The following is a 23,528-nucleotide window of genomic DNA, read 5'->3' as shown; positions in this document are numbered from 1 at the left end:
ACCGAGGAGCCCAGATGGGCTCTGACAGGCACTGATATACACACTGGCGGGCACTGATGAGCACAGATGGGCACTGTAGATCACAGATGGACACTGACAGGCACAGATGAGCACTCACTGGTGGGGACCGAGGAGCACAGATGGGCACCGAGAAGCACTGACGGACACTGATGAGCACAGATGGGCACTGACTGGCACCGATGAGCACTGACAGGTACAGATGAGCACTCACTGGTGGGCACCGAGGAGCCCAGATGGGCTCTGACAGGCACTGATATACACACTGGCGGGAACTGATGAGCACAGATGGGCACTGTAGATCACAGATGGGCAGTAACTGGCACCAATGAGCACTGATGTGCACTCACTGGCGGGTACTGATGAGCACAGATGGGCACTCACTAGTGGGCACTGACATGCACAGATGGGCACTGACAGGCACCGATGAGCACTGACAGGTACAGATGAGCACTCACTGGTGGGCACCGAGGAGCCCAGATGGGCTCTGACAGGCACTGATATACACACTGGCGGGCACTGATGAGCACAGATGGGCACTGTAGATCACAGATGGACACTGACAGGCACAGATGAGCACTCACTGGTGGGGACCGAGGAGCACAGATGGGCACCGAGAAGCACTGACGGACACTGATGAGCACAGATGGGCACTGACTGGCACCGATGAGCACTCACTGGCGGGTACTGAGCACAGATGGGCACTCACTGGTGGGCACTGACATGCACAGATGGGCACTGACAGGCACCAATGAGCACAGATGGGCACTGACAGGCACAGATGAGCACTCACTGGTGGGCACCGAAGAGCACAGATGGGCACTGATATACACACTGGCGGGCACTGATGAGCACAGATGGGCACTGTAGATCACAGATGGACACTGACAGGCACCAATGAGCACTGAAGTGCACTCACTGGCAGGTACTGATGAGCACAGATGGGCACTCACTAGTGGGCACTGACATGCACAGATGGGCACTGACAGGCACCGATGAGCACTGACAGGTACAGATGAGCACTCACTGGTGGGCACCGAGGAGCCCAGATGGGCTATGACAGGCACTGATATACACACTGGCGGGAACTGATGAGCACAGATGGGCACTGTAGATCACAGATGGGCAGTAACTGGCACCAATGAGCACTGATGTGCACTCACTGGCGGGTACTGATGAGCACAGATGGGCACTCACTAGTGGGCACTGACATGCACAGATGGGCACTGACAGGCACCGATGAGCACTGACAGGTACAGATGAGCACTCACTGGTGGGCACCGAGGAGCCCAGATGGGCTCTGACAGGCACTGATATACACACTGGCGGGCACTGATGAGCACAGATGGGCACTGTAGATCACAGATGGACACTGACAGGCACAGATGAGCACTCACTGGTGGGGACCGAGGAGCACAGATGGGCACCGAGAAGCACTGACGGACACTGATGAGCACAGATGGGCACTGACTGGCACCGATGAGCACTGACAGGTACAGATGAGCACTCACTGGTGGGCACCGAGGAGCCCAGATGGGCTCTGACAGGCACTGATATACACACTGGCGGGAACTGATGAGCACAGATGGGCACTGTAGATCACAGATGGGCAGTAACTGGCACCAATGAGCACTGATGTGCACTCACTGGCGGGTACTGATGAGCACAGATGGGCACTCACTAGTGGGCACTGACATGCACAGATGGGCACTGACAGGCACCGATGAGCACTGACAGGTACAGATGAGCACTCACTGGTGGGCACCGAGGAGCCCAGATGGGCTCTGACAGGCACTGATATACACACTGGCGGGCACTGATGAGCACAGATGGGCACTGTAGATCACAGATGGACACTGACAGGCACAGATGAGCACTCACTGGTGGGGACCGAGGAGCACAGATGGGCACCGAGAAGCACTGACGGACACTGATGAGCACAGATGGGCACTGACTGGCACCGATGAGCACTCACTGGCAGGTACTGAGCACAGATGGGCACTCACTGGTGGGCACTGACATGCACAGATGGGCACTGACAGGCACCAATGAGCACAGATGGGCACTGACAGGCACAGATGAGCACTCACTGGTGGGCACCGAAGAGCACAGATGGGCACTGATATACACACTGGCGGGCACTGATGAGCACAGATGGGCACTGTAGATCACAGATGGACACTGACAGGCACCAATGAGCACTGAAGTGCACTCACTGGCAGGTACTGATGAGCACAGATGGGCACTCACTAGTGGGCACTGACATGCACAGATGGGCACTGACAGGCACCGATGAGCACTGACAGGTACAGATGAGCACTCACTGGTGGGCACCGAGGAGCCCAGATGGGCTATGACAGGCACTGATATACACACTGGCGGGAACTGATGAGCACAGATGGGCACTGTAGATCACAGATGGGCAGTAACTGGCACCAATGAGCACTGATGTGCACTCACTGGCGGGTACTGATGAGCACAGATGGGCACTCACTAGTGGGCACTGACATGCACAGATGGGCACTGACAGGCACCGATGAGCACTGACAGGTACAGATGAGCACTCACTGGTGGGCACCGAGGAGCCCAGATGGGCTCTGACAGGCACTGATATACACACTGGCGGGCACTGATGAGCACAGATGGGCACTGTAGATCACAGATGGACACTGACAGGCACAGATGAGCACTCACTGGTGGGGACCGAGGAGCACAGATGGGCACCGAGAAGCACTGACAGACACTGATGAGCACAGATGGGCACTGACTGGCACCGATGAGCACTGACAGGTACAGATGAGCACTCACTGGTGGGCACCGAGGAGCCCAGATGGGCTCTGACAGGCACTGATATACACACTGGCGGGAACTGATGAGCACAGATGGGCACTGTAGATCACAGATGGGCAGTAACTGGCACCAATGAGCACTGATGTGCACTCACTGGCGGGTACTGATGAGCACAGATGGGCACTCACTAGTGGGCACTGACATGCACAGATGGGCACTGACAGGCACCGATGAGCACTGACAGGTACAGATGAGCACTCACTGGTGGGCACCGAGGAGCCCAGATGGGCTCTGACAGGCACTGATATACACACTGGCGGGCACTGATGAGCACAGATGGGCACTGTAGATCACAGATGGACACTGACAGGCACAGATGAGCACTCACTGGTGGGGACCGAGGAGCACAGATGGGCACCGAGAAGCACTGACGGACACTGATGAGCACAGATGGGCACTGACTGGCACCGATGAGCACTCACTGGCGGGTACTGAGCACAGATGGGCACTCACTGGTGGGCACTGACATGCACAGATGGGCACTGACAGGCACCAATGAGCACAGATGGGCACTGACAGGCACAGATGAGCACTCACTGGTGGGCACCGAAGAGCACAGATGGGCACTGATATACACACTGGCGGGCACTGATGAGCACAGATGGGCACTGTAGATCACAGATGGACACTGACAGGCACAGATAAGTGCTCACTGGTGGGCACCGGGGAGCACTGGCGGGCACTGATGCACACAGATGGGCACTGTAGATCAGATAGGGCACTGCAGATCACACTCACAGATGTAGGAACCGATTCTCTCTCCTTTCCTCACACTCGGTATTGGTGTGAGGAAAGGAGAGAGAAAACCCAGCCATGACCCTGCTGTGTTTACATTTGTGATCCCTCTGTCCAATGACGAGCGATCACAAATGTAAACAGCAGCTGTAAGTGGCTATTCACCCCCCTCTTCCTGATGTTCTGTGTCCGAGGGACACAGCCATCACTGACAGTTCCCGATGCGCCGCCGGGGGCACGCGAGAAGCGCGCTCACGGGGGGACGTCATATGACGCCCTCCCAGAACTGGCCGGCCGTGGTGTAGCCGTCATTCGGCTATCCGCGGTCGGCAAGAAGTTAAAATAGTGCAGTGCTAAAATTGTCTGGTCATGAAGGAGGTAAAGCTTTCCAGAGCTCAAGTGCTTAATGACCTCTTTGTTTACATTTGTGAACATACTGTCCTTTTATAAAGCATTCTCAATGCACTATTTTAGCTGCCATATCAGTTGTCTATAAGTGTTATTTTAGCTTTGTTAACCCTTTCATAAGTATAGGCCTTAAGCCTGAAATGGTAATTGAGTATACCGGCTGTTCTTTATGTTTTATTTACACAGACAATTCTGCACTAAATACTAGCCCTCCAAAGATCAGTATTTGTGTTATGTAAGGAGCTTTGAGAACACCTAGTAGTATTATGACACCGAATCTTCATTGTCCACAGATTTGGCCCATAGAAAAAGAAAAAAACAAATATATTAAACATTATCTGAGCCTCACAGGGCCTAGAAACTCTCCAGTTTATATTAGTAACCTCAAGGCCCCTTTAACGAGGGGTCCGGTCAGGTCCACCTGAAAAACTGACAGGTTGGACCTGATCGGACCCCTCATGTGAAAGGAGCCTTGAGGTTATTAATAATAAATTGGAGCGTTTCTAGGCACTCTGAGGCTCAGCTGATGTTGAATATATTTTGTATTACCAAATATACCCACCTACCTCCAATCCAATCTGCTAAAAAGGAACGGGATCCGTCTCCCTCCATCTAAGTGGATCAGATGGTAGTCAGGTGTAAACAGACAGAAGAGTCTGTTTGCTCCCAGCCACCCAAAGAGCAGAGCGGGCTCTGTCCGTGTCCACTCTGCATAAATTTGCAGGACTGTCCTACCCAGATCAGTTCTCTGCTTTCCCACCAAGTCACATAGAAAAATAAAACTTTTTGTGATTTATGCCACTCTCTATACTTTCTTCTGTCCAAGAAGTGACTTCATGGAATCGAACACTTAGAAGTTTTTCTGGATTGAGAAGACTCCCGATTGAAAATCCCCCAAAAAAGGGATCTGCTGCCCTGTGCTGTTGGAATTTACAACAGAGTTCTAATAGTTTAACTGCATCTTACCATAGCTTCTTGAATGTGTATCTGAATCCCTGTAACAGACATACTGTATGTCTGTCCTATTGTTATATTTTCACATGCAGTGCCAAATAGCTAGGTCTGTGCTACTGTATGTGTGTAGTGGTCACCTTCCAGCATATTAGTAGGTGAACATGTTTATTGCAATTGAGCTTATATGCAGATCCTGTTATTCTGGGTAACCCTGTACCTTCTGGTTTGGAATTTTATAGCTAGTTCTAGCTCAGGGCTCAATAACCAAAATAGGCTAGGGCCAGGCTAGGCATCCAACAGCCATTTTACAGACCCAACTGGGACAGGGGCTTTTGAAGGAGAGTATGGGCTAGCCTTCTCCACATTGTTTATGGCCCACAGAGAAGACTAGGGATTTTGTCTGCTTTTCCCGGTCAGAGCATGGAGGAGAGCCGGGTCCTGAAACCCTTTGACTGTCTGGGAGTATCTACCAGGATTATGCAGCCAGGAAGTTCCCAGAACAGTGATGCATCTGTGGGAACATTGTGTCCGACAGACACACCTTCGCCAGCTGAGAATATGGAACTCTTCTTAGGCATATTTCTTATCTTTCTCTGGCTGGTTCTCGATCCTCGAGAGCTGCATAATGCAGCATTTGTCCACTTTGCTCCAGCTACTACCAACTTTATATTATTAACTTTTTATACTATTTCTAAAGAAGATGTGCTACTTGGTAACCTATATCTGTGATGGATCTGGGGTGGGACATATAGAAACAAGTGGTGTAAGTTTATGTATCTGGGGCTTTGGAAATGTTTCTGGGCATCCTGATGGGCACACCCTGGCTCAAAACTTGTTGTGAACATGTTTTCCAGCACATAGACAAGGGAGGTAGGGTGGGGAGTTGTGACTACTAACCACCTGAATGCTTTCAATGTATCTAAAAATTAATATTTACTGCTGATCTACTGATTGCAAATCTGCCTGACCTACAAGCCTTAAATGAGTGTGATCCATGGAGCATTTCCAAAGCAGATAATCAATTTTCACATTCATAGTCTTCCTAGAGTCCACTGTGACCAAAAATTAACCCTTCCTCTTTTTATGGAGAAAGATGATCACCGATTGATCATCAAATCCTGGATTTTGAATTAGCTTGAATCAAGGTTTGACCTGCACCATTCTATAGTTTTACTGAGTAACCTGGCCTTAAGTTCCTGTAGAAGTCTTTGTTTTAAAAAAAAATAAAATAAATCAGAAGACCCAAATAAATTCGACAACATATGTTGCAAAGGTGTCTCATAAAAATGTACCACAAACACACACAAAAGTCCAAACTTAAAACAGCAGGAGTTATTTTAATAATGTAGCAAATTACGTTTGACATTTATTCCAAAAAGTTTCTTTTTTCAGTGAAATGCTGTTTACAGGAAAATTTTTAACTGGGTTATGCATAAACTGTACACTACTACACTAGTAGCCATGTCATTCTTCAATACTATAACTATCTCAGATTATAGAACGAAGAAAAAAAGAGAAAAAGCAGCAATGAAATGCTCCACTTGCTGATGATGTTTACTACCTGAGAACAGTCAGAGCCCCTTTCATTGTCATCTCCTATAGACATAGTGACCTCTTAGCCATGAACCTGAGAGGCCAAGGTTTAATGCAGTAAGGCAAATAATTAACCCATTGAGCCTGCCAAGGGAGATGAGATGATTATTTCACCTTAAAATTCTACCTGGTGTGAAGAAACAAGGGAGACAAGAAGATGAATGGGCGTGTGTAGTCAAAGGGGACCAAGGCTAAGGTGTCTGTACAAGAGAATGCTCCTGAAAATATGAACAATATAAATAAACAGTTGATACCACATAGTTATGATCCTGAGTTAATCATTAATATCCCAACATATGAATGAACTTCTGAGGAGAATTCATTACATGCTGAAAGAATATTCACACTTTCACCACTTATCTATTAATTATACCAATCAGCTACAATGGTTGACTTCTATTTCTAATCACCAGAAGCAGGGCAGGGCTGCTGTTAGAAACCATGGGGCCCCATACACCTAACTTGTTATCACCCCCGCCGCTGAAAAAAGAAAACAAAAAAACTTTACTACGCTCCAGTTATGAATGAACATAGTGATTGATCAGTACTGATCACTCATTGTGTTTATTTAGGAAAGGAAGGGGCTGGTAAATGTGACATTTTTACTGGAACCTTCCCCCACTCTCCATCTTGAGGATCCTATTGTGTGCTTGCAGCTGCTGGTTGTAAAGGAGAGGAGGGAATCTGCCAACACTGTGGAGGTAGGTGGGAGCACAGGGGGGCCTGTCAGGGGGAAACATGCACAGGGAGGGTGATTGGTGCGGTGGGCGCAATTACTGGAACCGATCCCCTCTATGGCTCTCTCTGTGGCAGCTGAAAGCCAGTGGGAGAGAGAGGAGAAGAAGCCAGCTTTCAGCTGCTGCAGAGAGAGCCATACACAGGATCAGTTCCATTAATTGCCCCCCCCCCCTCCCGACTGATCACCCTCCCTGCCCACATTCAATTTACCCAGCTGCCTAGGCCCCCCTGCTGGTCTGGGCACCATACAGGTGGACTGGTGGTACCCTCTTATCCACAGCCCTGACCAGAAGTTTCAGACACAAGGCTTTTAAAGGGATAGATGCGTGGGCCATCACTCTCATACCCTTCTACTTCCCTTAATAATGCTTAGGAGCAGTCAATGCCATTGAAGAGCAAGTAAAATACATTGCTGTCAGGCTACAGGCCCTGTTTGAAACTGCTTACCAGCAAACCAGGTTCCCCGTACAGTTCATTTATATGACAAGGCTGCAGTAAATCATCAAAATAAAATAAAAATGCCGAAAGTGCACCTATACTCCAAAACAGAACAGAATACCATACAATATCAAACAATATCATCAAGAAATATAAAGTTTTTGGGGTTTTTTTCCCCAAGTAATGAAGAAAATAGTTCCTAGGCATACTGCATGTCTAGGTTGGAGATTTCAGTACAGTGTGTGATACCATTAGAACAATCCTAAACTGTGTTAGTTTCCACCTGTCCACATCCAGAATGCTGTTGTTGGCTGTGATTATGTAAAACTTGATATATTTCAATACTGTGGTATGTCATCTGAAACTAGGGAACAAAATAGTGATGAAAAATTGACGGTTAATATTATTATTATACAGGATTTATATAGTGCCAACAGTTTGCTCAGTGCTTTAAAATATAACGGGAGACAATACAGCAACAATACAGTTCAATACAACAGGGTTAGGAGGGCCCTGCTCCTCGGATCTTACAATCTAAGAGGGAATATAAAGCAATAAGAAACAATTATACAAAATAGGAAAAAAGGATTAAAACCTTATAAAATTGATTGATTCACACCTCTCAGCTGCTGCTGTTTGGACAAATGAATCCAAAACTTTCCCCCAAGCTGGGGCTTAGCAGGCAGAGGACAAGACTTCGTCCAATCATGAGTGTAATGTATAAAATTGGGAAAATTAAGGGTAAGGCTTAAAGTGATTGTGAACCTCTGAAATGAAAAATGAACACGGCATATCCCTCTATTGAGTGTACTAGCCTTAATCCACAGCACCAAGTGCATTTCCTGTCTCTTCTGTCTATCCCATGAGTCAACTGTGAAAGGCTATGCTGGCACCACAGCATCCTAAGGCCAACCCCCCAGCACAGAGGGTGATTGACAGCCTCAGCTGTGCATGTTTCCCTATGAGTCTGTGAGGAGAGGGGTGTGTCCTTTGCACCCACTTAGGTCTCAGATTACACTCAGCTATCCAATCTATTCTGTGCAGTGTGTCGCATCAGAACCCTGCCCCCTGCCTCTGGAGCTCAGAGTTGAAGTGTAAAATGTGTGCTTTGGGAGGCTGTAGAGCATGGAACAACAAAGTCCATAGAATTACTCCATAATAATGTACTTCCTATATACTAGGGCAGATTTCTAAATTTGTTTTATGTAGAGCATGGGTGTCCAACCTTTTCACTTTTCTGGGCCACTTTGGAAGAAGAAGAATTGTGTTGGGCAACACATAAAATACACTAACAATAAGGATAGCTGATGAGCAGAAATAAATTGAGCAAATCACAAGTTATCAATCACTGATATAGATAATGTACCTGAGTAATAAAACATTTACATTTTTTTTTTTTTTTTATAAAAGTAAAAGAGGACAACCTAAAACTAGTGTGATATTTCACACTGCATCTGATAAACTAACATATCAATATCTGGTTCAATGGATGAAGTAGCAATTCTCACTGAATTGTCAAGGTGCTCATTAGAGATTTTGGTTTGAATATTACCCTTTGTGTGCTTCATCCTTGAAAATAGTTTCTTACAAATATAGGTGCTGCCAAAAACTGGTGACATGAATAAGGCGTGATTGTGAAGAGTGTGATATTTTTCTTTGGGAATATAAAAATGTATAAAAGTCCGGTAATGAGACACTGTAAAATTTTCAGAGGCTCTGAGGAAGAGGTACAACCTCGAAACGCGTCAGCCATCAGCTATCCAGAGGTCTACAGTCCCCCACCAGACCACCTTTAGGGGTCTTGGACCACACTGCATCTCTTGTGACATGCTTTCCATTTGATTTTATTCCTCTTGTGAGTATTTTACTTTTTATCAATAAATCTAATTTTTAAAAGGTAATGCACTAGGCCTTTGTGCCCTCTTTTTGTGTCTTTTCATATATACCCTAGACAACCCTAGACCATTCAGAGTATGAATCATTAACCACTACTCTTTAAATACGATCTTTCTGCCAGTTTTCTATCCATTTACATACGGATTTTTCCAAGCCTGTAGACTTTACTTTACTTTACACATTAGCCGTGTGGGGAACTGTGTCAAACGCTTTTGCAAAATCCAAGTATACCACATCCACCGCCAATTATGTAACTATGTAACTAGTGTCCCGATTGGAAGATTTCCCCTCTTTTCTTGTTTTGGGGGCAACCTAAAATTTGAGATTTTCTTTCACTGTCAGTGATAATGGTAAACAAGGCAAATAGTGAGAGTGAGACTCCCTATTGGGGACACAGACAGCAATATACACTTGATAGTTCCCTTTCAGCGCTATTCAAAACTAAAAAAGTAGTTTTGTTTAACTTTAACAAAATCCAGATTTTCTGACTTAGAATAATTTAATACTACACCCTTCTAAAATTTGTCTAAACCACCTACATTTGGACAATTCGGAAAAAAATGTATTTTGATAAATGCTGGAGAAAAATCATAATATGCAGCAAAATTGATCACTATCTTTCTGCCATGTTTTAGTGCTTTCTTCTGAACTGTTGCCTGAACTGTCCTGCTGGTTTGTTGGTGTAGTCGGAGGTCCAGACAGAACGGGAGGAACACTATGATCCCAATGTGAGACATGCTGGTATGATTTTGAAGTAAATATTTTTTTCTGCTCAGGTGTCCTATCAGCCATGTCATTATAATTGTGGTGTATTCTGGGTGAGGCTCTGCTCTGTTCCATTGATGAACTTGCATGTGGAACAGGCACTTTTGGTTGTGTTTGAAAAGGTTCAGTTACTGTTTGCTCACGTATGTAAACATGGTCAATATTAGCTTTCTGTTGAGTTGAAGAAGGTAGAGTTTTTGTTCCATCAACCCCATCTCCGATTTGTACACGTTCTTTCTTCTGTGTTTTTAAAATTATTTCTCCATTGACAATATTTAAATCTATATCTTTGTGTAGTGTGGCTGATACAGGAGATCCTTCAGTGTCTACAAAAGGGGTTATTGGCACTTGTTGAAATTGTGATACTGGAGAAGATACTGGTCTACCATTGCTAGTTGTTTGTACCCCTGATGGGCTCTTTTCTGTGGGTACATTTTGAGTTCCAACTTCAGTTTTGGTTTTTGAAATAGGAGCCATTTCTGGGGACTGTGATTTAGGAGACACAGTCAGCAAAGTTTTATTATTCAGATTTGACTTAGCCACTTCCTTCTTTGATGGTGGTGGGGTAGACCACATTTGTCCAAATTCACAAATGCTTTTGGAGCTAGAAGTTTCCTGTTGCTCTTTAGAAAGCACAGATACCATTTGCACATCAGAAGATCTAGGCAGTGTCCCTTGCTCCTGCAAAGTTCCCTGTTGTCTTTTGAGGTCCAAAAGTAAAGAATCAAAAACATTATTGTTATGGGTTGGGCCTGGTTGTGACTGTGAATTATTACTTTTCTGGTCTTGAGTTGAAAATTCAGAAGTTTCCAGATGATTATGTGTTTGTTGTGCCATCTTTTTTGAACTGAAATCAGCCATCGATTGCTGCAACAAAACATTTACAGAATGCCTCCTAGCCTCTGGAGCAGCCATGTTGCAATGAGCAGACTGGTTCAGTTGTATGGGTGTAGCAAGTGTATTCCTTTTTGTGTCTATTCCAGAAAGCTCAAAACCTACTTGTGTTGAATCTGTGAACGTGTTAGGAGGAGGACCAATCAAGCCCATTTCCTTGGATTTTTTGTCCTCATTTAAATTTGTCTCTCCCTTCAAAAAGGAGAAGCCTGTCTCTTCCAATACAAAAGAAAAGCCTGGTTGATGCAAGGGATGAGCTAGATCTGAAGTCTGAGGCTCTTGTCCTCTATAATCAATCTGGTCATGGGGTTTATATGGATCCTGGTCTGCTTTCAACAAGGTTTTTGCACTGTTGTCCTTCCCTTGAGGTTGGGATGTTGTAGTTGGATTCTGTTTAAGACAAAGTTCATTGTTTGAGATATTTTCACGCAGCTGATCAGACACCTTGCTTCTTTGTTTTATCTCTTTTAAAATATTAAATTTCTGAGGTAATGAAGGCCATTGGGCATCATTGATGTTTTCAGCATCTCCAGCAGGATGAAGATTATTAGCTGAATGTGAAATGGCTGTTGTGACCAGTTTTCTGTCACAAATTTCAGTGGTCTGATAAAGGGTCTGTCTGTGACTAATATCTCCTGAACCAGAATTTGGAAGGTGTCCCCCTGTTAACTCTGTATGACTGTGTCCAGAAGAGGAAGGCTGTTGCTTGGACTGGAGCACTGGTACACTGTGTTTTATAGGCTCTGTATTGTTCTTTATAGACAAAGGACTTGAAACAGCAGCTCCTCGTGGTGTGGAGTCTGAAAAAAAAAAAAATAATTTCAATGATTATGTTTTTTAAGGATCGTTCAAAGATGTGATTTACTACCACAAGAGTATACAAATTTTCCCACTGATGCATAAAGCTGGCCATACACGGAGCAAATTTTGGCTGGTTTCTAATGAACACAAATTTATCTCTGTGGGTGCTCCTGTCAGCACCCTCCTGTTTAACACCTTTTGATTTAAAGATTGTGGAAGTCAGATCAAACAACACCTGCATGCAATCAAATGCAGGCACTGTTATTACACTACCAGTTGTCAGAGTACAGTGTCCACATTGGAAGATTCATCCGTATGCATTGTTTAGGGTGGATGGAGGAACCTGTTAAAATTTGTCATTCAGCCTGCAAAAATGTATGGGTTTATGGACAGCTTAAGATAGTTCCTTCAATCTGTTTTATTGTATACCCAGTTACATCATGGCCTCTACAATTAGGCCCCAAAATGGGTGAAAGTTGTCTGAGGAGTTCTCTACAGGTAGAGAACTGGAGCTAAAGCCATCTTTTACCCATCGCATTCACAATTATGCAGCAGACCCCAGTGTCTGTGTTCAGATGGCCACCATTTTGTTGACATTTACATCATTACCATTGTTTAAATGCTATGCAATGCTATTTTACCAGGAGCCAAAAAGTAGAACAGACATTGAGGAACATCTTGCCTTCAAATGATTCTGCTCGTAGAAAGGCAATAAACAACTTTTAAATCTGCCCCTTTTGATCTAGGGATAAATGCCCACCAAATGCATTTATTAAAAGCATGTTTTCAACCTGCTTGTTGGATTTTGCATTTCAAAAAAAGCAGTGGGGTGGGGGTTTGGTGCTGGTGGTAAGGGGTTAAAGGGAATTATGCTGGCTGGGTTTTAGAATGGAAGGGATATGGACAGCTATTTTAGAACAAATATCAGATGTAGGTAAAATTATCCTATAAAATTGACAAAAATTAGGGCAATGGATGCAGGAATTGAAATCATTGTTTTATTTAAATGGTCCCAATCAGGTTTACTCCTACTTCAAATAGTTTAGTTTAATCCCCCATACCTATAGAGCTATCCCATACTGAGAGAATACTGAACTCATTTATGTATGCAAATAGATCAAATCCATCTTTAATTTTCAGAAAAAGACTGAAGAATACATGTAAAATGACTTAAAGACGTTCTATAGTCACAGGGGCTGATTTACTATAACTGGAGAGTGCAAAATCTGGTGCAGCTCTGCATGGTAGCCAATCAACGTCTAACTTCAGCTTGTTCAATTAAGCTTTGACAAAAAAAACAGGAAGTTGATTGGGTACTAAGCAGAGATGACAAGATTTTGAACATTTTTAGTAAATCAACCCTACAGTGTACAGGTGAAAGTCGAAAATTAGAATATTGTGCAAAAGTTCATTTATTTCAGTAATGCAACTTAAAAGGTGAAACTAATATATGAAATAAACTCATTACATGCAAAGCAAGATAGTTCAAGCCGTGATTTGTCATAATTGTGATGATTATGGCTTACAGCTCATGAAAACCCCAACTCCACAATCTCAGAAGATTAGAATATTGTGAAAAGGTGCAATATTCTAGGCTCAAAGTGTCTCACTCTAATCAGCTAATTAAGCCATAATACCTGAAAAGGGTTCCTGAGCCTTTAAATGGTCTCTCAGTCTGTTTCAGTTGGAATCACAATCAAGGGGAAAGACTGCTGACCTGACAGTTGTGCAGAAAACCATCATTGACACCCTCCATAAGGAGGGAAAGCCTCAAAAAGGTAATTGCAAAAGAAGTTGGATGTTCCCAAAGTGCTGTATCAAAGGACATTAATAGAAAGTTATGTGGAAGAAAAAGGTGCACAAGCAGCAGGGATGACCGCAGCCTGGAGAGGATTGTCAGGAAAAACCCATTCAAAAGTGTTGGGGACTTTCACAAGGAGTGGACTGAGGCTGGAGTCAGTGCATCAAGAGCCACCACACATAGACGGATCCTGGACATGGGCTTCAAATATCGTATTCCTCTTGTCAAGCAGCTCCTGAACAACAAACAAAGTCAGAAGCGTCTTAACTGGGCTAAAGAAAAACAGACCTGGTCTGTTACTCAGTGGTCCAAAGTCCTCTTTTCTTATGAGATCAACTTTTTCTCATTTGGAAACCAAGGACCCAGGAGTATGGAGGAAGAATGGAGAGGCACACACTGCAAGATGCTTGAAGTCCAGTGTGAAGTTTCCACAGTCTGCGTTGATTTGGGGAGCCATGTCATCTGCTGGTGTTGGTCCACTGTGCTTCATTAAGTCCAGGGTCAACGCAGCCGTCTACCAGGAGATTTTGCAGCACTTCATGCTTCCTTCCGCAGACAAGCTTTATGGGGATGCGGACTTCATTTTCCAGTAGGATTTGGCACCTGCCCACACTGCCAAAAGCACCAAAACCTGGTTCAATGACTGTGGGATTACTGTGCTTGATTGGCCAGCAAAATCGCCTGACCTGAACCCCATAGAGAATCTATGGGGCATTGCCAAGAGAAAGATGAGAGACATGAGACCGAACAATGCAGCAGAGCTGAAGGCCGCTATTGAAGCATCCTGGTCTTCTATAACACCTCAGCAGTGCCACAGGCTGATAGCTTCCATGCCACGCCGCATTGAGGCAGTAATTGCTGCAAAAGGGGCCCAAACCAAGTACTGAGTACATATGCATGCTTATACTTTTCAGAGGTCTGATATTGTTCTATGTACAATCCTTGTTTTATTCATTGCACGTAATATTCTAATTTTCTGAGATTGTGGATTTGGGGTCTTCATGAGCTGTAAACCATAATCATCACAAATTATCACAAATCATGGCTTGAACTATCTTGCTTTGCATGTAATGAGTCTATCTCATATATTAGTTTCACCTTTTAAGTTGCATTACTGAAATAAATTAACTTTTGCACGATATTCTAATTTTTCGAGTTTCACCTGTATAACGTTAGCATTGTAATAACAGTACAAAAAAAAATAGCTATTCTTGACAATCCAATAAAAACTTACATTAATGTTGGGCTTTTCAGCTTCTCCCCTGATGTTTCATTTCATTTTCTAAGCACTACATATCCTAAATGTATCTTGCTGCCTGCAATGTTTCCTGTACTGACTCCGCCTCTATACTGTGTTTTTTTTTTTTAGCACAAGTCAGTGTGAATTGGTCCTGAATGAGAGAACCATTATAGACTAATTTGATGCACAACGCTGTTTATGACCACTGCATGCTTCTTGCAAAGTTCTGGCGAGGTAAGCATTAGATTGAAAAAACTGGAGTATGGAACAAAGAATTGAATATGTTGCAATTATGTCAATATCACCAGCAAACATACAACATCTGATAATATAGTGTATGGATAAGACATTGCAGATAGTGGTGCACTAGTGTATCTAATAGTACATTGATGGATGCTTTCTTTAAATGGTTTTACATGTTTGTTTCATTGTCTGTAAAAAAGGTTGATTTGATATTTTTGAATAACTGAGCTCAATATCCTCCCAATTTGGTATGTTAATAAGTAAATAGATGGGATTAATCCCATTAAACTAATAATATATTATTATTAAACTAGGGATTAAACTAATAATATATCCTAGAAAAATAAAAGTGATTGTAAACCCTCACCTTGTAAAACAACCCAGTTTAACACAGAAATGAAAAAGGCAAATACATTTGCATATAGCTATAAAAAACATTATAAATACCTTTTTTTCCTTTTTATAAGTGGCCACATACCCTCTGTTCTCAGCTGCATAAGAGCTAGGGAAGGAGGAAGAGCAACACACTGGTCTTCCTAGTGATAGGCTGTTACCGTTCCTGATTTTTGGCTCCTGACTATGCTGACTTCTGTTTTCCTGACTCTGGCTCATCTAATAACCAGCACTGGCATACAAACCCTGGCTTCTGTTTTGACTACGTTACTGATCTATGTTATATTTGCTATTTCATTAAAGGTGCGATTTTAACTGCACTTTCTGTCTCCGCCTGGTTCATGGTTCCTGACAGCTCTCAACTGAACTGTCAAGCCATCAAATGGCTGGTGTCAATAAGAATAACAATGATAACATACTGTATGCAACACCTTGGCAACTGCAATACTATCTGAATCTGTACATCTAAGTACCTTTGCCCAGATTAACCGCTTCTCCTCTGCCCTATAGCAGAAATACTGCTACAGGGTAGCAGGGGTGCACAAAATCACGTATATATACGTGATTTCGCATTTCCGGGTAGGGGGCGTCATTCGCTGCCTAGGCTGTCAATTACTCACCGGTGCCCGGTGATCGCCGAGTATTACCAACGGGGGAGAGACCTGTGTATAAACAACACAGATCTCTCCTTCATCATCTGCTGCACACTACTTTGTATGGCTCTGCATACAGAGCCATACAAAGCAGTGTGCTTACAGTGAAGCACACACACAGCACATAATGTGAAACAGCACACAGTTAATCTTTTGATCACCCCAGATGTTAACCCCTTCCTGCCCAGTGCCATTAGTACAGTGTCAGTGCTTTTTATTAGCAGTGATCACTGTATTGCTGTCACTGGGGATCTCCGTGACACCAAGTCAGTTCCCCCCAGTGTCAGAATGCCTGCCGCGGTTCCGCTATAAGTTGCTGTTAGCCACCATTACTAGTAAAAAAAAAAATTCTAGTATATATATATATATCACCATACCAAAACGATATAAATTTCATGTAAACCAATTAATTTACACATATTTGGATTTGTTTTTAGAAAAGACATGTAGCAGAATGCATTTTGGCCTAAATTTATGATGCAATTTGATTTTTAAATTTTTTTTTTACTGGACATGTTTAATGGCAAAAATTAAAAAACATTGTTTTTTAATCAAAATAGTTTTTTGTTTATAGCACAAAAAATAAAAACTGCATAGGTGATCAAATACCACCAAAAGAAAGCTCCATTTGTGGGAAAAAAAGGACGTAAATTTAATTTGGGTGCAGTGTTGCATGACCACGCAATTGTTATTTAAAGTAATGCAGCACTGTATTGCAAAAAATGGCCTGGTCAGGAAGGGGGGTAAATCCTCTGGAGGGCAAGTGGTTAACAATGCTACTGTGCAAAGGTGTCCCTGTTGCCCTTCCATCCAGATTGCAGATACTATAAGACAGGAAATGTTATTGGCCTGATTACCAATTGAAAATAAAGGAACAATACATAAAAATGCAGTTACCACAACTGGCAAGCTGTAATATATTACATATTTGTTTCTGGATTTAATACCACTGTCAGTTCACCTTTTCAGAAAAAATAACACAGTGCTTCCTGGACAGATCAGAGTGATTCTGATTGGTTAGCTCCAGCAGAGAGAATTGCTCTGATCCATCACCAAAGCAATGCAGAAGAAAGTGAAAAAGAAGCGGGATTTCGAATCCCTGGACAGCTACACCAGCTGCAGAAGAACTGACAGCTCAACCCCCATGGAGGTAAGCACAGCGGGAACCAGGGGTAGGGGGGGGGGGGGTAGGGAGGGTGCAAGGTGTTTATTCACCTTTTTATTTCTTCTGAAAAGGTGAACTAACCCTTTAAGCACTTCACATGTGTACTTTCATACCTAATTAGAGAGTCTAAAAGCATAAAATAACCTAACAACGTTGATGCTGTCAGATTTCTTATTTAAAATTCTTCTGCACACCATAAAGCAGAACTCCAGATAAAAAATAATTGAATGCAGTTGTGGATTTCTTTACAAATAAGTACATGTATTGTTATATAGGATTAGAATAGGTACTTGCATTTGTCTTGCTTTTAGCCTTCTGTTACCCCTGCAAAGCATCACTTAGATAATAGTTGAGGGAGCAGAGATGAAGACATATTAGTATGTTGCTGCTTCTTCAGGATCCAATCAGTAGACTACAAGCAGAACGCTGACACCACTTCATTTGTTAAAGTGGAAATTTAGCTTACACCTGACTCACCCTCATCCCCCTCCCCCTGGCCATCTAACACTGCTAGCTAACCCTTACAAGACAGATGTATATCCTTACCTATTTTCAGACTGCTCTAGTTCGGGCACGTGATCTCCCTTGTGTCAGCCTGCAGGGGGAGAGGAGAGAGCACTCCAACCACAATTAGTAAAGCCTGGGCTGGTGACGTTATCCATAGGCTTTAATGGCCCATCCATTGTAAGTGCTACCTCCTCTCTCCTGAAGCTGCTCTAGCTGACACAAGTGATCATGTGAGCAGACAGGAACGACCAGAAAATAAATAAGAAATAAACTGTACATCTTTCTTGCACAAGTTAGCTAGCATATGTGTTAGGACAGAGGAGGGGACAAGAGATTGTAAATCTTTTGTGTTTTTAAAATAATAATATTATTCTCACCTGCTCTGTGCAATGGAATGCACAGATCAGCCTTGAGCATCCTCTTCTGGGTCCCTGTCAATGCTCCTAGCTCCACCTCTTCTCTGCGTGCCCCAATAGGAAGCTGCTCAGGCTCAATCCTGAACAGTGTATCCTGCGTCCATAGACACAGACAGTGCAGCTTGGTCCGCCCCTCGTCACAGGATTTTACTGACAGCAGCTAGAGTCAATGGCTCTTGCTGCTATCAATCTGCACTGTGAGAAGGGAGAGCTGCTACTCTTGGGCACAGCACTGGATTGAGATAGTTAGGTATAAACTTTAAGTCTAACACAGAAAGTGGTGTCATATTTCTGGATGTGCTTTTTGGTATAGGTACAGTGGGGAAAATCATGATTGAATTCCTGCGGATTTTGTAAGTTTGCCCACTTACAAAGAAATTAAGGGTCTATCATTTTTTTTATCATAGGTGTATTTTAAATTATAGAGACATAATACCAACCAAGAATCCAGAAAAAAAAAAAAAAAACCCATAATACAAATGGAGTTGCAGTTCAGTGAGTAAAATAAGTATTTGATCCCCAAGCAAAAACATGACTTAGTACTTGGTGAAGTAACCCTTGTTGGCAAGCACAGAGATAAGACGTTTCTTGTAGTTGGCTACCAGGTTCGCACACATCTCAGGAGAGATTTAGGTCCACTCTTCTTTACAGATCTTCTCTAAATCTTTAAGATTTCTTGGCTGTTGCTTGGGAACTCAAAGGATCAGCTCTCGCGATAACATTTCTATAGGATTAAGGTTTGGAGACTGGCTAGGCCACTCCATGACCTTACTGTGCTTCTTCTTGAGCTACTCCTTTGTTGCTTTAGCAAGATGTTTTGGGTCATTGTCATGCTAGAAGACCCATCCATGGCCCACCTTCAGTGTTCTGGCTGAGGAAAGAAAAGTTCTCATCCAAGATTTTACAATACATGGCCCCGTCCACTGGCCCCTCAATGCGGTAAAGTCGGCCTGTACCTTTAGCAAAGGAAAAGCCCCAAAGCATAATGTTTCCACCTCCGTGCTTAACTGTAGGGATGGTGTTCTTAGGGTCATAGTCAGCTCAATTCTGGTCTCATCTGACCACAGCACTTTCTCCCAATCCTTCTATGAATCATTTAAATGTTCATTAGCAAACTTCCTTCTCACCAACCTTCTTGCTGATGGTCTTGTAGCCCATTTGAGCCTTGTGCAGGTCTACAATCTTGTCCCTGACATCCTTTGACAGCTCTTTGGTCTTGCCCACGGTGGTGAGGTTTGAATGGGAGAAAAAGATTCTGTGGACAGTTGTCTTTTATACGCATAACGAATTGTCATAAGGAGCACCATCTTAAAATGACAGGCCTAATCTGTGTACCACATGAGCACATAGCCAGTCTGTGAGAGCCAGAATTATTGTTGGTTGATAGGAGGGTGATCAAATACTTATTTTACTCATTGAACTGCAACTCAATATATAACTTTTGTATCATGTGTTTTTCAGGATTTTTGATTGATATTCTGTCTCTACCATTTAAAATACACCTATGCTAAAAATTATAGACCCTTCATTTCTTTGTAAGTGGGCAAACTTACAAAATCTATAGGGCATCAAATCATTATTTTCGCCACTGTATATAAATCCCCAAAAAGGCTGGACAGAATGAAAAGTCTTTGGCAAATATGACAGTTCATTCATATATATATATATATATATATATATATATATATATATATATATATATATATTTATATATTTATATATATATATATATATATTTTTTTTTTTTTTTTTTTCACCTGTGTATTTAACTGTTAGAAGTTCAGTTTTAGCTTACAATTACATGTACCGATTACATGCATTCATGACATGGTACATGTGATACCTACCGCTGCATATCTTTGATGTAGCAGATAGATTGTCTTCTGAAAGTACCGGAAACACCTTCATTTGGACTCCTACTCCTGTTATGTTTGCTACATCCTCCATATTCTTCAATAGTTTTCTCACTGACATACCCCTGCAAACAAGTGGTTGTTGGAACATAAGAAGATATAATTTTTTCAGCTGGAAGACGGATAGTCCATTCACATGAGACTTCAATAGTAGCTGAAGTTTATCTTTGATGTTGGAACCTTGCATTACATCATTGGGTACAGCCTTATGATTAGGATGTGCTATTTTGGCAGTGTGAGCTTTCTGCACATTGAAGGTTGGAGGGCTCTTTAGACTTTGCACATTCATCTGATTCTTCCTCAAATTACTTGCACAGGCTGAAGCATAGGACACATTTGGGAGTAATCCCTGATGCACATTTTGAGGACTCTTAATCAATGCATTTGTTGATGGAATCTGGTGATGGGGTAAAAATTCTTGTTGATGAACATTTTGAGGACTGTTAATCATTGCATTCATTAACGGAATATGGCGAGTAGGTAGAGATACTTGTTGACGCACATTTTGAGGACTATTAATAGTTGCATTTGTTAATGGAATCTGGCGAGGAGGTAGAGATACTTGTTGACGCACATTTTGTGAACTGTTAATCATTGCACTTGGAATCTGGCGAGGAGGTAGAGATACGTTTTGTTGCACATTTGGAGAACTGTTAATCTTTGCATTTGTTATCGGAATCTTGCGAGTAGGTAGCGGTACTTGTTGATGCACATTTTGAGGACTGTTAATTGTTGCATTTGTTAATGGAATCTTGCGCGTAGGTAGCGATATTTGTTGATTAGTTCCAGTTGGCCTTGTGGTACTAGGTTTCATGACCGTCTGAATGACCTGTGGTCTCTTTATTTCTACATGAAGACTTTTTGTCACACCAGTGGCAGCATTAATTGGGCATTTAGCAGCTGTGGTTGTAATGGTGGCATTAGATTTACGGTTAGACTTTTTATAAACATCTGAAGCAATAATAAGGTTTTTGTTTACAACTTGAATGCCTGGTACTTTTTGCAACATGTCAGCCATATCTATAAAGCCCTTTTCTTGGCTATATTTCATCAAATCAATTTTGCATTTATTGTTCACGTGTTTCATTAGGGTTTCAATTTTCAGCCCCGATGGAAACATTTTCAAAAAATCAACCATAAATTTCTCAGAGAATGGAACTTTTTTTCTTCGTGCAACTTTTTTTTTAGATTTAGGAATATCTGAAGCAAAGAAAACTTCACCATTTAACGATGTGATGCCTGGGACTTGCTTTAACATGCTTGGCATATCAGTATAACCAAGCTCTATGCTTATTGCTTCTAAGTCAATATGATGAGTGTTAAGGACAAGTTGCTTCAACTTTTCAATCTTTAGTCCTGAAGGAAACAACCTCAAAACATCAGCAACTTTGTTCAAGGAAAATTGGTCTCTTTTGGGTTGCTCAGGCTGTGAATTGTGGTGCTTATCATGAGAACCCAAAGGTAAGCCAAAATGGTGATTGATAACTGTCTCAGAATTTTTTTTTACAATTTCCTCTGATGGCTTCTGTGTTGTATTAAAGCTTTTCTTCTTTTCTGCATTACCATCAACCGGCAAAATATGTGCTGGATCTGCATGAGATGAAACAGGTGGTGTGTGGTTAACTCCTGGTAAACTCTAAATAGCAATATATTATTACGGTAAATTATTAGCAAGGTTTAAAACAAGACATAATACATGAAGTTTAACATGTACATTATAAAATCCATTGTACACATCACATACAAATGCATCATTCAGTCTGCTGATCTTACGTGTTTTATGAAAAGTAGCAGAGCAGGTTGAGTGAGATTTATTTCCCTGTTTTAAGACTGGAAGCTCAAGCACACTTTTTAAAATATAATTCAAACATGGTGTCCTTGATCATCCCTTGGGCCTTTACCTAATTAAATTTGCCTTAATTAGCTTCAAAAGGTAGCTTTTCATGGAGTATAAAACACCAAATCTCCTTAGCTGACCTCTGTCAATAAAACAGAATTGCAAGCAACAGTATTCTGTTGTTTATTTCTGAAGCAGCATTCTTGTGGACTGAGTTGTCTTTTGTGTCTTTGAGGTTTTCTTTTGCTAAACTAATCAATCACACCCACTGTCTTCATCCCCAAAGCATAGGTGGCCAAACAACTTGTAACCCCATGATAAGAACTGGAAGGGCTGAATAGAATCTTTGAGATAACATACAGTAGGTAAAGGGGACATGACATGGGCAGCTCTGAAATCCTGACATGATCAATATTTATTTTTTGCATTTAGCAAAAAGATATCATAAACTACTTTAAATTATATATTTAACAGACAAAACAGGGCAAGTAAGATAAGTTCATTGTTAAGGTTTACATATACTTTAACACTGTAGTTTAAAATGATATTAAACTCAAAAGCGGAAGCTCTGCTTTTTTGCTTTCTCCCCCCCCCCACTGTCATATTTGGCACCTTTTGGGGGGAGGGAGCGGGTACCTGGTTTTCACAGGTACCCACTCCCACTTCTGGCTCAATTCATCGCAGCGAAGTGACCCGGACCTTTGGCCCCCTCCTTGCTCCTGCAGTCTCCTGGAAACTTTCACAGGTCCCAGGAGACTGCCGGACCAATCAGGAGGCGTGGCGCAACTCGCGCATGCACAGTGGGCTTGCAAGCTGTCACAGCATGGTGCCCACAGTAGAGATGCTAGCGCCGTGGAGGACAGAAAGAGAGAAGGGACTGCGCAGGTGAGTACATCGCTGGACCCCAGGATAGGTAAGTGTGTGTTTATTAAAAGTCAGAAGCTACAGTTTTTGTAGCTGCTGACTTTTAATAAACACAAAAATGTCTGGCTCCGCTTTAATAATAAACATGTCATATTTACCTGCTCTATGCAATGGTTTTGTGCAGAGCAGCCGATCCTCCAGCGCTCCTGGCTCCTCCCGTTTGACCAGTGTCCCCCAATATTAAGACGCTTGGTATGGGGGCACTGGTGCATGCTTACTCTTGAGCCCCACTCTATGCATCCATAAGACATAGAGCCATGGCTCTACCCTGCCCCCTGCTCTCTCCTCACTGGCTGTGATTAACAGCAGCAGAAGCCTATGGTTCCCGCTGCCGTGCCTCAGCTGA

The 23,528-nt window shown here is 42.8% G+C and overlaps 1 protein-coding gene across 2 annotated transcripts in view; it reads right to left on the bottom strand.

Moving 5' to 3' along the window:
- Positions 1-6,282: 6,282 nt before the first annotated feature.
- Positions 6,283-23,528, bottom strand: part of LOC149451126 (uncharacterized) — a 36,863-nt gene continuing 19,617 nt past the window's right edge. For both annotated transcript variants that reach the window (XM_089690966.1, XM_089690967.1), the window contains 2 exons: positions 20,356-22,011; positions 6,283-12,089 (listed from right to left, as the gene is read on the bottom strand). In XM_089690966.1, the coding sequence (XP_089547092.1) occupies positions 10,219-12,089; positions 20,356-22,011 (3,527 nt within the window). In that variant the 3' untranslated portion in view covers positions 6,283-10,218. The remainder of the gene's footprint in view (positions 12,090-20,355; positions 22,012-23,528) is intronic.

Source organism: Staurois parvus, unplaced genomic scaffold, assembly GCF_062004578.1.
Source record: "Staurois parvus isolate SC_StPar_1 unplaced genomic scaffold, SC_StPar_1.0 ptg000548l, whole genome shotgun sequence".
Taxonomy (NCBI): domain Eukaryota; kingdom Metazoa; phylum Chordata; class Amphibia; order Anura; family Ranidae; genus Staurois; species Staurois parvus.
The sequence above is the reverse complement of the archived record's forward strand: the minus strand, read 5'-3'. Positions and strand labels throughout refer to the sequence as shown.